Here is a 16385-nt window from a genome sequence, read left to right as displayed (position 1 = left end):
TTGGGAGCATTGTGTCTTTCAACACCGTCGCCCTACCAGTTCACTACGTATCCGCATATACTCCACTTTCTGCATACATTTTGAACAATATTTCTTTGCATCTTTCTTTATGTAGGTCCTGTAGGTTACATTACGTGCTATAGTAATGACGGGCTTCTTGAAACGGCACCCATGTACCGGTATAGAATGCCTGCACTCTGTATCCTCCTCTCAGTACGATAGTTTGTATTGACGACATGTTAAACGTCGTTTGTAGAAATCGACGATGTCGAGATCAGTCTCCTTGTTCTTCTCGCTGCGTGCCTTTTTAATGCACATCTGCGCCAGCATTTTCGGGTCTCCGTGTCCCGTCGTAACACCGAGTATTTGCGCGCGGCATCCGGTATGCATAATATCTACCTGGCGTTTCTGAAACTCGACGCTATGAACGGCGCATATTTCTTGAAGAACAAATTGCTTGCAAATGCGAAACGCCACTGGTATCTTAGATGCACCTTCGCAATTCACGAAGAGCTCATCTCTTCCTTCAACGCCGCTGCTTTATTCCACGCGCCGCTTCCCTCTGTCTGGTAGCGCGACGCGTGTTGTCGCACCCAGTCATCCGCACGGCAGATGTCGTCCCAATTTAAAGCCTCGTCACTGTGGTTAGAGCAGGGAGCGCGAGTCAGTTGCTACGAGTAAATATCCCCCTACTGGGAGGAGGAATCAGCTCTCTTGTGTCAACAAACCCAATGTAAACTTCTGAAAGGCCTATGCAAACGTGACCGTTGTTATAGCAAACATGTTGTACACGTATGGAGGTGATGGCGTATTTCACTTGCTAACCGACTTACCGGTTAATTCTTGTTGTGATCGGTTATTGTATTACTTTCGCAAAATAGCGGTGTGATGGAAGGACTTCAAAAGAAATTTCTTCCCCCTGAAGAATTATTTGACGAGTACCTCAGCATGCATTTAACCAGGTTCAGGGCAACGAAGCCGGGCACTTTTACCGCTTCCACGCGACCGAGATGATCAATCATCCAGCCTTTGAGGCTGGTCATTTTTCTCCGTCATACCACGACGTTTTTTGTCGAGTTTCACATTCAGCTTTAGCGCACGGCAGGTTGAACTTGGATGTCGTCTGGCGCGCATAAGGCAACCACCTCACGGTTTTGCTTACGCTTCGTGAGCGCTGCGCAGATACTTTTCGGAAGTTTATTTCTTTCTTTTCATTGATAACTGATTTTGAGTCTACTACAAGTGGTGAATGCTCGACTGCTAATAGATTTAAAAAGAAGAAGAAGAAGAACGATCTTTGGAGGTTTGGTTGTGCTTTGCCCTCCGAAATAGCTTGGGTAGAAGCATATTTCTTAGCTCCCTTAATACCTTCGTGGCCTTGTCGATATATTTTAGTACAACACATGCACGTAACATGTGTAACTCATACTATGGTGATGACTCGTTGTATTTTTCAACATCGTTAGTTTTTTACGTTCTTTTTTTTCTCTCTCTCTCTCTTTGGCGGGGTGCAGTAGGGGGGGGGGGCGCCATTCTGCACTGCATCCGGTGTTACTTCGTTGTTGCTTATATTGTCATTATTGCTCCTAATTTGGCTAATGATCATGCAGTTTTAGGTCAGGAAGCGTTTATACTGAAGTGTATATGGGGAAGTACGACCGAACTTTGTAAGCTCAACCGTTGTGTTCTAAAACATGATAGGCATGTGTTGACTTGCCAAATGTAATTAAATTACGATTAAAGATTACGATTAAATTACGATTAAAAACGATTAAAGACTACTTGTGTTGCGGGATAGACATGATCAAATTACAACAGACAATCGGAACGTGAAACAAAACGAAAGAAGCGATTGTACTATTTGCTTACTACGTTTTACCTACAAGGTATCACTCAACGTGGTTTACTTGCCAGTATCCTACTGCGATCAACTGGCATGGACAGCTTTTGAACAAGATACCATGACATGTATAAAGCATCATGCATATTTACCCGAATCGAAGCACATATATCGCTATTTGATTACCTTATCACAGACACTCGGACACAGGAAACCGTCTCTGGAGTACAAATCTATATATAGACAACAAGAACATTAACATGCACCAACCAGTTTGCAGTTGGTATCTATAACAAAGTACGCAATTAATATTGGAGACGCAAACTATAGGTAACGCTGCGCACTGTAACAACAACAACAACAACTTTATTTTGGGATTATGATTGGGGACTTTCATTTCGTTGGTGCAGACTTCCACAACACGGTGCTCAACACATTTAACGCTGCTGCTTCCTTTGTCGTCGTGCTTCTGGCACAACGAAAACAAACAAGCAAGCAAAAAGAGCTGAGCGCGGAAACTTCTTCTTTCAGACATAAGACCCTTGTACCTTTTGAGTTTTCAGCGACGTTCTCGGGCGATTTGGCCGTGCGGTCTCACAGCTAACGGCGGCCAGGGCTATTCCCTGGGAATGGCCCATTTTCCTTCCCTGGAAGGTCGCCATTATCGCGCTTTTCCACATGTCGTTCGGGTCCCCGACTCCTTTCCTTGTGTCTCGGGAGATTCCTTCTTCGCGCGTCTCCTTTTTCTTTTCCTCCTCGTCAGCGCCTTCCTTGTCCCTCTTTTTGTCCTCCTCTCGCTTCATATCGTTTTATTTAGAGACTTGTTTCCCGTATACTTTGTCGCGCTTTCGTAGTATTTTTATTTCTTTCCTTCACTCGTGTATATTCGTCTGGGATGAGTTTTGCGTTTCGCTCTCAGTGCCAGCATTTTCTTTTCGCTTCCCATAACTGTGTTCTCGTCGATGATTTCTTTCGTTTCATTTACGCCATGCTCTCCCGTCCCTCTGTTTCTCGTTTTGTCTTTTACATTCGCTTCCTCCTGCGCTTTCTAATGTTTCCTTTCGTTGTCCGCTCGGATGGTGTTCTTTGTTTGCGGATGCCATTGATAGAACTGAGAGCAAAGTTTTGAACCCCGTTCAGTCCACGGACAGTGTACGCGTATTCTTTAGGTGTAGTGGTAAGTTGAGCTCTTATTTTGAGTGTTTTCTTTTCTAACTTGTGTTCCCAGTGGAAAGTTTAGAGTTCGCTTTTTCGGTGAAGGTTGTTTTAAGCCCTCTGTGAAGAGGCCTACGAAGAAAAGATAAAAGAAAAACACGTTTACGGTTTCTTTCCATTACATGCAAAGGATACCGCAATGCACTGAATGGGAGCTGTTGATTGCGGACGTTGATGTTTAACTCGTGGAAAGGGTGTTGAGCCGGATTAGAGAGGTGATCAAAAATATAGTACTATCTCAAACGTATTCCTATCAAACGAAACGTATGCAGCTAAGGTAATCAAGCAGCCCTTCTGTCTTAACCTAATTGAGCTGCAGTATTCCTTAGTTTGCAAACAACAGCGGTAGCTTGCTGAAACACGTGCTGATGGCCCACACGTAACTCAATCAATGAAACCGAAATATTGTAGGCGGCTGAAACGTCAACATGCAAGCATCATTACAAGGGTATTGACGATTATGACATTATATTATGATCATGACATTATTTATGACATTATTGTGACATTATATTGTGAGATTTACGTTTTTAAGTTTCATACTATATACCCATACATCACTAGGGCGTTGCACAGAACGCCGCAAGGCAGCAGCAAAAACGGTAAGACTGTTAAGTTCGCGATACATGGCTGATATTAATTAAGAGGACACATTCCTATGACCCCATGACGCCAACTAACGCCATGATTTTGTTCTTTCGTCAAGATACTGAGTCGTTAACTCATGGTGAATTCCACTGGACGTTTTAGCGCAGAAAGGCTTGCACTGGCTTAACGGTTGGGACACTTTCATAGATGTAGTTCATTACATCATGGACGCATTGTACTGCTCGCGAAAATACTGAGGAAAACAGAATTATTCTTCTACGTGTCGTACTTAGCGAGATACAAGCCCACGAACACACTCCCTAGCAAAGCGCAGATGTCAGAGAGCTCAGAGCTGCGTCCATTCCCATTGGTAGCCGTAAGCACGTGACTTCTCGTGCGCTGCCTCACTGGCAGCGCACTGTGATGTCAGGGCACTGTGATGTCAGAGCCGCATGAGTCTCGGTGTTTGCGGTGCCCATTTTCTCCGCTTCTATTACACTCTTCGCTGTGAAACTTTCAATGCACGTTCACATCGATGCAAAGAGCCGTCTGTTCCGCTTACCTGGGATAACCTGGGGTGACCTCTCACAACCCCTTTAAGTGTGTATGTTACACTGGCCGCTTCAGTGCAGCGTGCGTCATGTTGCATTGGCCGTTCTGGTCCTTTCTACCCTGAGCCCACACTGGCACACTATGCCGCGCTGCGCGAAAACCCAACAGCGGAAATAACCAATTTTGTAATCTTAGCGCGACATCGTAGATTCAAGTCAGACCAACGAGCACAATCCTAGCTCCACAATGTTCGGAGTGTTCGACTACATCAGGAAGCATAGCTGGAGGGCGTATTACGTGCGCAGTGGTTCATTTCGCAGAGCTGCACAGGTGAAAACGACCTTGCACAACGAACGCATCCCTACACAGTCACACTTTAAGTGCATCATGGTGCTTGGGAATACTGTTCAAGTTAAGTTCAAGTTCGTGTCAAGAACTATAAGGGTGGCTCGCAGCCTTATGGTCGGTACAAATTTTTTATTTAACGAAGCTAAACACACACAAATAAAGCATAGAGCAATTTGTCGCACCACTATGCACTCCAACCTTCAGCACATTATGCTCCTTGAGAGAATCTTGAAAACATCGACCAGAATGACATTTTGCGACGGAAAAAAAAGCGTGATGACGATCAAAGATGAGAACAAAAGATGCATTGCACGGCATTGAAACTCAAACTTCGTTTCCAGAAATAGTTGCGATAAGCTACTCGACTGCGAGATCGTGAAAAGTACTACCAGCCCACAGTCAGACTCACATTCCACGTGACTGCGAGAACAATGTGGGAGTGAAGGCTGCCCAGTGAAAGGGAAGAAATTTATAGCCCCCTCTCACCTCCTAGCGTGATGGAAACGTTTTCGAATATTGATTTCAAAGAACCGTGCGAAAAATATTGTTTTCCATCTCGGAGGGCATACTCGAGACTCTATTGATCTGTTTTGGTTTATGGCGATCGTCATCTGGGTTGCGTTGTCACAAAGCTTATGACAGATATTAAAGAAACGTCAGCGTAGACGCCACTGACCAGAAATTACTCATGGGCGTTCACTTTGCCGTTTCAGTATGCGTGATATGCGTGCGTTCTTCCCATACTCCAGTATATAGCTCTATGTTTTTCAACCTTACACTGAGGCAAAAGAAAAATAACACGTTCAGACGCGATGTTGAAGACTATACAAATGGACCAGTTCTTTTATTTTTATATAGCGAAAATGTTGGTGGGGAGATATGTTTAATGCCGATAGAAAAAGAAGGAAAAGGGTAGCCATGATGTTGTGTGATGGTAATGATAATGTGTATTGCACTCAAGGTTTGTCTTACTGCGTGTGTTTATATAGCGCTTTATGATTCGCTAATGTTTCTCTGTTTTTAAATTTACTGACCAACTTGTCTATACGCTCACATCTTCTTCTTGGCGTACCGTTTATGCCGGTGGGTTTTGATTACGTGGTGACACGTGCTTACACTTACTTACTTACGTGGTGCCACGTGGTGCCACGCGACAGTGCTGTACCCGTTACCAAGATAATGTGACGTGTTACCCGTACTCGTTACTGAAGCAATATATCGATATCGATACACATTTTCTGTTTGACGCCCCACTACCGTTACTCATAAAAAGTAACGCGATCATTTTTCCACTGCATTGGCTGAAATTAGAAATATTGTTTTCATCTGTTCGTTTTAACTGATTTAATTTATTTGGTTTTATCTGTATTGTATTTTGGACATTCCCTTCGCGTTTAAACAAAGCAAGGTTGCATTTCATGAGGTATATATCCCAGACACGGAACACGGGGGAGGGGGGGGGGGGGTATGTGGGTTGTGGATTGCGCTGCCTTACGTTTGTAGTGGGAGTACTTGTTCCGCCACCAATTTAGAAAAAGTAGCGCGATTAGGGCTTCGGTGCTTCGTTCCCTAAAACTGTAACGCTTTCAGTAAGGGCTCTACGTACAACACTGCTAGGCTCATCAGTATCCTGGTAATTAAGCTGTGTGGGTGAGTGTTCCTCGACATAAGTTCGATCTACGAAAACAACCAGCTTCCGCGGGCTACGGTGATGGCATTCCACGTCGACACTGGTAGGTGTCCCGGGTTCGAATCCGTGCGTCGGCTGTGCGGTCTGTGTGTTTTCCCTTTTCTCCACTTAGAAGGGCGGGGGGGGGGGGGCTTTAACGCAAATGTCGGCACAGTACCCTGTGAAGCCGGATTCAGGAAGCTCGATCCCCTCAGGACTACATGCCGTCAAGCAGGCAGGAAGAGCGCTCGAAGACACCACGCCACCACCGCAAATACCACCCAGCCGAGGTGTTTTTCTTTCGAGTTTTCGGAGTACGGTATCGCCCCCGGCGATAAAACTCCCCATTCATCATCTCGCAATAAAGTTGTTGTTGTTGGCCCACTCAGCACACACACACAAAAAAATATTGAGCACAAGTAGGTGATTTTTAGAAATACAGTGGAACGCAGCGACATGTACTAATGCAAACAAACTATCTTCTCCGACGAGGCCGTCCTCTTTGCACAGAACAACATGAAGAAAAAGCGTGAGAGGTATGCATACTATGGGGGGGGGGGGGGAAGAAGAAGAAGAAACCGCGATTAGCACCATTACTTTCATCATCGTAGCTACGCACCATTCCATTGTAATGTAACGCACCTTCGGTTGGGTCGCGGACATGCAAGGTCTCATCTGAAGCCCTTTACTTACACACCACTTCTTCACAGGCGGTAGAAAGGAGAGCTCCACCCAAAAGTTAAAAGATGAACGCCACCACATACTCGCCTAGGAGGAGCCGCTCACGCGAGGGGCTTCACCCGCACGACATCGATTTTTCTCGGACCCCATCCGTTCAGCTTGAGAAACTATACTCGTTCGATATATCCGAAGAGGGTTATACTCCTTCCATATAGTTTCCTGCTTCCACTCCTGCGTTCGTCTTCTTGCTCGTCTCTATTTCGACCGCGTATTCCGTATCCGACGCACGACCATTCGGTTGGCCTCCAGAATAAGTTTGCAGCTGTGACACCGGCCGCGCAGTTCCCAAAGCAGGTGTTGTTGGACAATAAAAAATTGTTCGTTATCGAAGATGGCTGCTGTGGCAGGCAACATTCATTTGTGGCTTCTCAAGCGTGCACTTTTGTCCTGATTGGGCCATTCGATTGGGGAAATGTTCTAAAAGCTCGAACGTTGAACATAGTTTCAAATATGAGAGTCCTTATACGCGATCCATATTGAGAGACGCAGCAGCCTCAAAAAATACAACGTATAGGGAGAAGCGACCTATGCTATACGCACTGTACCCTAATGTTCTGAGCAGCGTAAAACTGAGGCTGGGTCACCGCGAAGGAGAAGACTGAAAAGCGGTAATTTCTGTGGTGCACTCAAAAAACCAGAGCCAACCGCCATTCAGAATGATGCGATAGCTGCCACAACTAAAGGCCTAAAGGCGTATCTCTTCTCAAATCTAAGCAGTAATTGTATCGTTTGGTGCAATGGTTAGAGCAATAACGTTTTATGCAGTGGAGTTCCACTTGTAGAACGTTTATTGTTCTCCAATACAGGGGGAGGTTAGCACTAGTCGTGACTGAGATATTTATTTAAAGATGAAGTTTCATTGTTAACTTTCACGAACTTCACTTTCGACGTTTTTCATTCTAATGATTCGTAGTTGTGAAAGTATACGTCTTATGAGACACAGTGACATGGAGAGATATTTTCTTTGACCGAGTCGAAAGACCTCTTATACTTCCACATAAAATTACGACTGACGGTGGTCTCTACTAGCTGTTACATAAAAATCCCTGTTTCAGCTGCACCCTAATGTTTTTTTATACCGTCGTAATTCCAGCAGCAAGCTCTCCTTTCAAGTTCCTTCTTTTGGGCAATAATATTTCCTCCCTTTGATAGGCTTTGCAACTGCACAAAGAAGACATTGTGAGGGAACTAACGACTCCTAAACTTTTTGCGGGCTAGCTTTACGGTACAAACGCACTATAGCATTTTTTTTCTTCTACGGTCTGTTCCTTCCACTACACAGGAATCCAAATATCCGCCCATTTCATGTCTCACGTAATCGTCAGCATTTTCCTATATCTTCTTTTCCTCCAGACACGACCTTAATAAATTTGCTACATTGTGTACAGCTTCCCGTTTAAATTGTGCGAATGTCTTCTAAAATGAATGTAATATCATCACGGGTGACTGCTTTGTTCTGCAGGCCATCTATCGTCCCTTTACAAAGGAGCTCTATATTCTCTATTCTTGGAACAAAGCGCTTTGCAGGACTAGTTTTATTTACTTCTCCTGTTTCTTTCGGCCCGTAACTGCTTGCCGCTTTTCTTTGCAGTTTGGTCGAAGTGCGCCGGCCATACGTGGATATGTATGTGCATCGGAGGCTATAGCTTTCGTCCCAGTAGAAGCGGAAATATTACGAGAAAATGCTACGACTGGCTGGTGAAGCCGTCCGTTAAGCAGACTCCTAACGAATGGGACGTCTAGTTTATCGTCAGGCAATTTTATCCTGTAACTGCTACCGCAGAGCCAGTACGGCGTGGCAGTTTAGTAATGCGAAAGATCTCTAACTGGGACGTAGTTGCTGCGGCCATCGCTTGAGACTCAAGGCTCGGCAATGTTCCAAGATACTGTTTAATGTTCTGATGCAACATTCGCCAAGTGTTTTACTTACGTTAACCAATACATTTATCCTTACCACGGGAAAGTCATTAATAACAAGGCTGAGTGCTATGACTGCTAGGGTAGTCGGCTGCAACCCCAGCCACGGCATACCTCTTTCTCATTTTCCAGAGAGCGAGTGCGTCTCCCGTTCGAATGAGGCCCCTTGGCAGGTGGTCGGAAAGCCGATACCAGCGTAGTGTAACTGAGTTGAGCGGCAGCAATAAACAGAACAACAACAATTATATGAAAAGGCATTAAAACTTGGGCTGGTTGGTGAATCATAGTTAACAAGGATAAAACCCTTAGTGCAGGGAAAAACGAGGACGGAACACAAAAAGAGACGAGGACACGGCACTGAACTGCCAACCAGAGAATTTTTCTTTCGCGAAACGTGGCCTTAAATACATACACACAGCCAAACAACCGTTCTTCGAGGGCTCTTCATAGCGCAAGAACCTTTCTCTTTCCTATCTTACAACCTTATCTACAATCCAACAACCTTATACAATATAATACAACATATAATAATAATACATATAATAACATATAATATACATATAATAAACATATAATAACATATAATACAACAATACAATATAGAACCTTATCTACAATCCACAACCAATCATACAACCTTTCCTATCTTTGAGAACGAAAGGGTGTATAAGGATCTCCTTGCCTCCTACTTTTGAAAAACCTTTTAAACATGAAAAATACGAACAAGACGAAGAACTTTAAAAAGTGTCTTTCTGGAATAGGTATTCTTCTGTGTGTAGGAACCCTCCTCTAAATACTGTGGTTGGCCGGTCAGCGCCGTGTGCTCGTCTCTGTTTGTGATCCGTCCGCGTCTTTTCCTGCACTGAGGGTTTCATCCTTTCCCCCGTTTCTTTTTCCTTTTCGTCTAATAAATATATCCCTCCCCCTTCTTAACAATTATATTTTGACGATGAAGTGGGGAGGTTTTCCACTGCAGGAGTGGAACGTTACCCCATAACAAAGGGGCCTAATATGAATGACGACGATGATGAGAGATGATGATCGGAGAGGCGATGGCGTCCTGATCGTGATGGTGGGAATGCCCGAGGGCGTTGTCGGGGTCACAATGAGACCATTAGGCGAAATAAACAGAAGCGGCTACACGTCGGATTGAACAGGCACACACAATAGTGATCAGAATACTGTGGCGGGTGCAGGTTTTAACAACTGTCGTCGTGGCCACTCCAACACGCCCCCTCGACAACCACCTACTGGAAGTCCGAATCTTTCCTTGTCGGAAGCAATAAAGTAGTTCCAGATGTGTGTATTTCTCTCCTCTGCTGGTTCACTGTCACCGATGCCTGGTGCGGTACATCTGGCTTCGCGTGAACACGCATTGCTGTGTCGAAAGAAGCTTTCTCCCAGAAATTTTCCACTGCAGAGAGCTACCTGCGTCCTCTAGAAACCCGCCGGTCTGAAGCATAGCGACCACCTTGCACATCTTTTCCTCCAGGACCTGCCACGTTGACAGCTTTGTGTCCCCTGTCTCCAGCGTCGACGTCAAGTGCGACCACCTCCCCTTCACCTACGCTGCGCTACACCTTTAAAGGGACTATCTATCCCGTCCATGGCGGTCGATTCCGAAACTGCAGTGCCATTTTACTCTTCGTTCATCAGCGACAGTGACGCCGAAAATGCGACGCGAACTAGTGGAGTTGTGTTTGTTCAATACACGGCCTACTAGATTCTAGCGACCATGTCATAATCGGCAAACCCAATGAGGGGCCCGTCCGCACGATCCGCTAGGGGCGCTACTCATCGGCCCGCGAGATCTGCATCATGATTGGACGATGGAAATTTGAATTTTGAACGCGCAGAAGCGGACGCACGATTACGGTAGCAGACGACAGCAACAGTTCCTGCGGAAACGCGTAGAATGATGATGATAATCAACTTTACAAGGAAGCATCTCTCGTGGGACATCCACCGCTTCTGCAAAAATACTAAGGTAAGCTAAAGTACAGAATACTGCAGAAATTCAGGAAGCAATAACCGGGCCGGTGAGTAGCGCCAACGCTAGCCTCCAAATGCGGCGCTGGGAAGGGGTCCGTATGACATGGTCGCTATAATGTGGTAGGTCGTGGCTCAATAGGCCATTTGCAACAGTTCCAGGAAGCAGCGCGCGCCCTGGTAGGGCATTCCAGGAAACGCCCATTGAACAGACTTATGGCCTATTAAACAGACTGTGGCCTATTGAACAGACAGTATATCGGACGCATCAGTTTATTTGCACTATATCTCCATCCTATTTAAACGTAGATTTAAAAAAATATGTGATTTCTTTTGTGTGTCATCTCCACTACGCTGTTATTGTGTCGCTTGGGACTGCACAGCTCATACCTCTTATGAATAAATTATAGGTCTTGAGAAAGCCGCGCGTTCCTTTGTGATTCTGTGACTGACTCTATAGTTGACTGCACCATCGCTACCAATATTTCACAGCGACAGTTTTCAATATCCATGTACAATGTGATGCAACTACACCAACGAAAGCCTATAGCACAATACCCTAAACATTACTCAGTAGATCTGCCACCTCTCATGCGGGCAGCACACTACAAAGTTAAAGGAGCATGGAAGTCGCCCCCAATATAATTTTTGTTGTTGGCTGCAGTGTCTTTTGCAACGAATAAAATGAGCTCCTGCGAAAGAACAATGAGCGCAGGTGACCTACAGAACATGCGCAAGGCTGTGTTCCGTACACCTTTAAAAAAAAGTCGAAGTTGTCGAAGGCTTGATTTTCTTTTGATCATTTTATTGTGGCGCCATTTATTTTGTATCCATTGTTCAACGGATCAACGCTTTGGTTTGCAGGCTGGGTAATTTGTAAACCTTTGGACCTTTGCGCTTAGGCGTCCGCACGACCTTGAAGTGAATGTGTATCTGGGGGGAAAGGGGAATCGAGAAAACGACTGCAGGACCGAATGCAAAATTTTGGAAGGCGAGTCTCATACGCCGCAGTATGGGAGAGGGTGATCACTGATCAGTGATAATGTCAGAACACGAGCGCGCAGTTAGCCGTTTGTGCCACTCAGAGATAGATAACCGTGTCCAAAAAGCTCCATGCGAGTCAATTTTCTGGTTTATAGTTTGATTTCGTAACTGACTATTTTCTACATTACATCAGCCTTCCATACCTTCTGAAGACGAAATCTGCCGTGGGGCAGATGTGCAACTCAGTGCCCATGAAACTGTATGTACATATGCGCCCATGATGAATGAGGCCTAGTAATGACACCATCTGCTATCTCTCGTTGCAGTGTGGGGCGTGACATGTGTACAGATCGTGCGGTTGTCAGTGCCCACGTGGGTGGAAAATGGGACCGAGGACTCAGTGCTCTTGGACTGTGAGTACGTGTACACGGAAAGCGACGATTCACAGCTTGTGGTACGGTGGTTCTTGGACGACGACCCCAAGCCCATCTACCAGTGGATCCCGGAACTGAAGACGCGGCACGTGTCATCGCGACTCGAAGGGAGACTCAACGCAGATTACACAGTAACGGCGAACCACTTTACGAAGTTCAGAGCGCTCAACCTGTTGCGACCGACCACGGATCTTAGTGGGCGCTATTCGTGCCATGTCACATCTCACAGCAGCCAGGACCAGAAATCGCAGCAGATGACTGTCTATGGTGAGCATTGGATTAGTGCTATATCTTGGAACAATAATTAACCATTTCAAACCATAGTGTGTATACTTAGCTAGGCGCTCGAGCGGAGTTTCAGACCGGTACACCCATGAACCGCTCTACATACAATCTGTTAATCCTTACCCGTTACAGATATCTAGAAATCTATGAGAGAATTATAGATTGTCGTTTTTTCCGTTCGGTTATACAGCAAGGTGGACATCCTCACGAAGAAAGTTTGTAACTACAATCTTTTTCGATTTTTTCTGGAAAGCTAGTTGGCAGATATTGCCAACGAAAGACAAACTGGCCAGATGGGGCCTTCTCAGCAGTCCCACATGTTCCAACTGCGGCGCCGAGGAGAATAGTGACCATGTGCTACGAGAGTGTGTCACAGCAAAGGCTCGGTGGACACTCGTGTGTCGCCGCTTTTTCATTCGGTATCGGCCTATGCAACAGATGAGGACAAGGTTCGAACAGCTAATCATGATAATGACAGCTTTTACGCTTTGGAAATTTCGCTGCACAGCCGTAGCTCAGAATAGAAGAAACCGCCTGATGCACCCTAGACTCTCCATGGTAACTCAACTGGTGAGAGACTACTTAGAACACAGACTGTTTTTATTGGGTGAGCAGGAGTTTTTGCGACAGTGGTCCTGCCGCCACGTTGCTCTTCACAACGAACGTGTACGACTAACGGGGCTCATCTATACATAGTGTACTTCTCTTAGTTAGGCAACTACAAGTTAATGCACTTATAGTACGTACCTTGCATTTTTTGTATACTGGAACTGGAGAAGGTAAATGACATCGTTTTGTTTCTAAAGGACGGCGACTGTGTGGCACACTAGTCTGAGATTTTTCAGCAGTCAGGCTTTGTGATATTTTGAACATTTCGTAGACAAGTGAAATAAATATTCTATTTAACTACAAGATGATTAATTACCTAAAATTCATTAATGAACTAGTTACTTATAGGGAATCTCGGGAAAAAGCGAGATAGCAGAGGGGAGACAATCGTCGTTCAAAATCATTCCATTTTTGAAGAATCCTGGAACGCGTACGTGCGTCGAAATATCCATCGGAAATTATTTTTCTGTGCAAATGAGCCGACAACGAAACCGCGCCGATCGGGAGCGTAGGGAGGACAGCGCTCATTCCACGGCAGAGGGCCACGTGTTTTGGAGCGATGGCGATGATTAGAGTAAGTGCTCATCTGCTGAGCAGATCAGCCGCTTTGCGGCTCAGATAAACCTCCGTCGGCGAAGGTGATGTGCTCCTGTGGCGCGCGGTATTGGTTTCGGCTCATTTCTATAGCGAAATTCAGCGATGGATAATTTACGGCACGCGCTCGTTTCATGGTTTTTGAAAAGAGAGATTGGCTTTCAACGAGGATCGTCTCCCATCCCAGATCCCGAGCGTCGTCTATCACACACATACTCTGGTGTTCACGGATGGCTCCATGGACCACCGTTGCGAGAGCGCTACCAGCGCGTACTACATCCCGTCAATGAACATGGCCTGGCAAGGGAAATCAGTTCGTTACCCGTTCTCATCTACGACGGCCGAACTCCTGGCCTTGTTACACGCAGCTGCTGCGGTTCAAGTCACCGGAATAACTAAGGCCGTTTTTCTTACGGACTCCAGAAGTGCCCTCAACAACGTGATGAACACCATGTGTGGTAGCATCCTAGCCCGATGTATAAGGAGGTCGTGTGCCCAGCATAGGCTAACCGGAGGTGAGCTTACGCTCCAATGGATCCCGTCTCATGTCGGCATCAGAGGCAACGAACGAGCGGACCAGCTAGCTTCCTCAGCACACCACAGCTGCAGGCCATCCTTACCAGTCCCGGCCGACACTGACAGACACATGGTCGCCAAACAGCTAGTTAACGTGCGTCATCCTGGCATACAGGACATCATGCAGAATCACCGACCATCTCTTCCCACAAAAGATCTTCCCCGTGGTATGCAGACAATGCTTCATCGATGACGCACGGGATCTGCGTTCACGAACTCGCAACTGTTCAAGATCGGCTCCAGGGAGGACTCCAGTTGCGGACACTGTAATCATCCGGAGACTATCGCGCATATCCTGACAGAATGCCGTGCACACCATACTATGCGGAAAACACATTTTCCCCACGCCAGGCCTGGCATACTGACGGCCGTCCTCTTCCCCGAAGGTTCTTGTGCGGAAGGACTTTCAAAACCTCGCGGCCTCGTGCGCTTTCTTCAAGAAACGGGCCTAGCGGAAAGACCACTCTAGTGCACATCTCACCTACAGTGTGCCTCCGTCCCATCAGTATCGGTCATCCTGCCTATGCATCACTTTGAAGTCCTCAACTCCCCTCTCCCACTTTCCTTTTTTTGGCTATAGTCGTGACGATGCCCACTTGAGTGCGGCCAACCCAACAACGGCCAGCTACCTCGACCCCCCCCCCCGGGTCCCGAGAATCCCGGGTCACATCGGTATACGTGGTAATGAAGACGCAGACTTAATCGCTGCAGAAGCCCACTGCCGTCGACATACGATCTCCATCATATTGCCAAAAGGGGATAGACGATATTACCTGTCTGCGCTTGCATCAGCAAAGGCCGCCCATCAATGGCGTCAAGACATCCCGGAAGGATCCCTCCTCCATTCAGTAGATCCCACTCTGTCCTTCATAATGCCGTCTACCCTTCGTCGGACCCTTACGTCTATCGTCAATCGACTTCGTTTGAACGTCGCATTCACCCCATACTTCCGCCACAAGCTGGCTTACAGTAACACAATGCTATGCCCTTGCTGTAATACTCCAAGTACCGTCCAGCACATTCTCACCGACTGTCAGCAGTATTCCACTGAGCGGCGTGTCCACCAGCGCCAACTTGAAGCCACTGGGACACCTTCACTTGTCCTTCCTCAACTGCTTGGGCCTCCGGCCAACCCACCGCATCCGCTACAAGCTCTTCAAGCCCTCATCACCTTCTTAGCAGCAACAGGGCTTCTGCGTGAGCTCTGAACATTCATCATCATTCACCATCTTCTCCCCCTCAACCAATGGGATAGGGCGCCGCCTCAGCGGCGAAACATCCCAGTGCATCATCATTACTTATTTGCTGTTGCTCTCTCCCATTCTGCTACCTCGATATCGCTTATACAGGATATACCCTAATCAAAGAGGTAATTAGTCACCTTGTAGTTCCATACTCCATTTTAGAATATGTCCACGTGGCCATATAACTCAAACGCAAAAGTATACTACTCTCACAGTTTTTTTTTTTAATAAGAAATATGTGTCACCTAAAAATGAGAAAAATTAACACCCTGTATATGTCTACATTTAGGGTACTCTGCGTGATCTATTACTGAGAATCATATTATCAAGGATTCTATCGCAACGATATTAAATAGTATATCTTGCTTATTGCGCATAGCCCTAATACCGACTTTCTATTTCGTTAACAGCTCGTCCAAAACACTTCTTATTCAACTTTACTCGGTATGGGTCCACAACTAACTTCACTTGCGAAGCCACGGGCACTTTTCCCATGGCCGAACTATCGCTGTACCGAGTGGACGAAGACGGTGCAAGTCGCCAGGTGGCGCTGCCCATGACGCAGCAGGTCAGCTCCAGACCTGACGGTACTTCTGTCACCAGAGTTGTCAGCCCGGTGCAGGACTCGGATTTCGTCCGCTCTGGCAGACATCTATTTGTTTGTTTGCTTCACATTCCAGGAACAGACTTCAAAAACCAAAGGCTTATAGAGTTCTATCCAAGTAAGTTTTGTTACCCTGTGTTCATTATCACCAGTACACTGAAATATACATCTAGAAATTGTTTGCGCATTTTGTGGT

At 46.2% G+C, this 16385-nt stretch overlaps 1 protein-coding gene across 1 annotated transcript in view; it reads left to right on the top strand.

The window, feature by feature from the left end:
- The window catches only part of LOC135383967 (uncharacterized), a 72309-nt gene that overhangs the window by 43379 nt on the left and 12545 nt on the right, over nucleotides 1-16385 (top strand). Inside the window, exons 2-3 of the mRNA XM_064613238.1 lie at nucleotides 12170-12544; nucleotides 15996-16307. Of these exons, the coding sequence (XP_064469308.1) occupies nucleotides 12170-12544; nucleotides 15996-16307 (687 nt within the window). The remainder of the gene's footprint in view (nucleotides 1-12169; nucleotides 12545-15995; nucleotides 16308-16385) is intronic.

The sequence above is a fragment of the Ornithodoros turicata genome, chromosome 2, assembly GCF_037126465.1.
Source record: "Ornithodoros turicata isolate Travis chromosome 2, ASM3712646v1, whole genome shotgun sequence".
NCBI lineage: Eukaryota > Metazoa > Arthropoda > Arachnida > Ixodida > Argasidae > Ornithodoros > Ornithodoros turicata.
The sequence above is the reverse complement of the archived record's forward strand: the minus strand, read 5'-3'. Positions and strand labels throughout refer to the sequence as shown.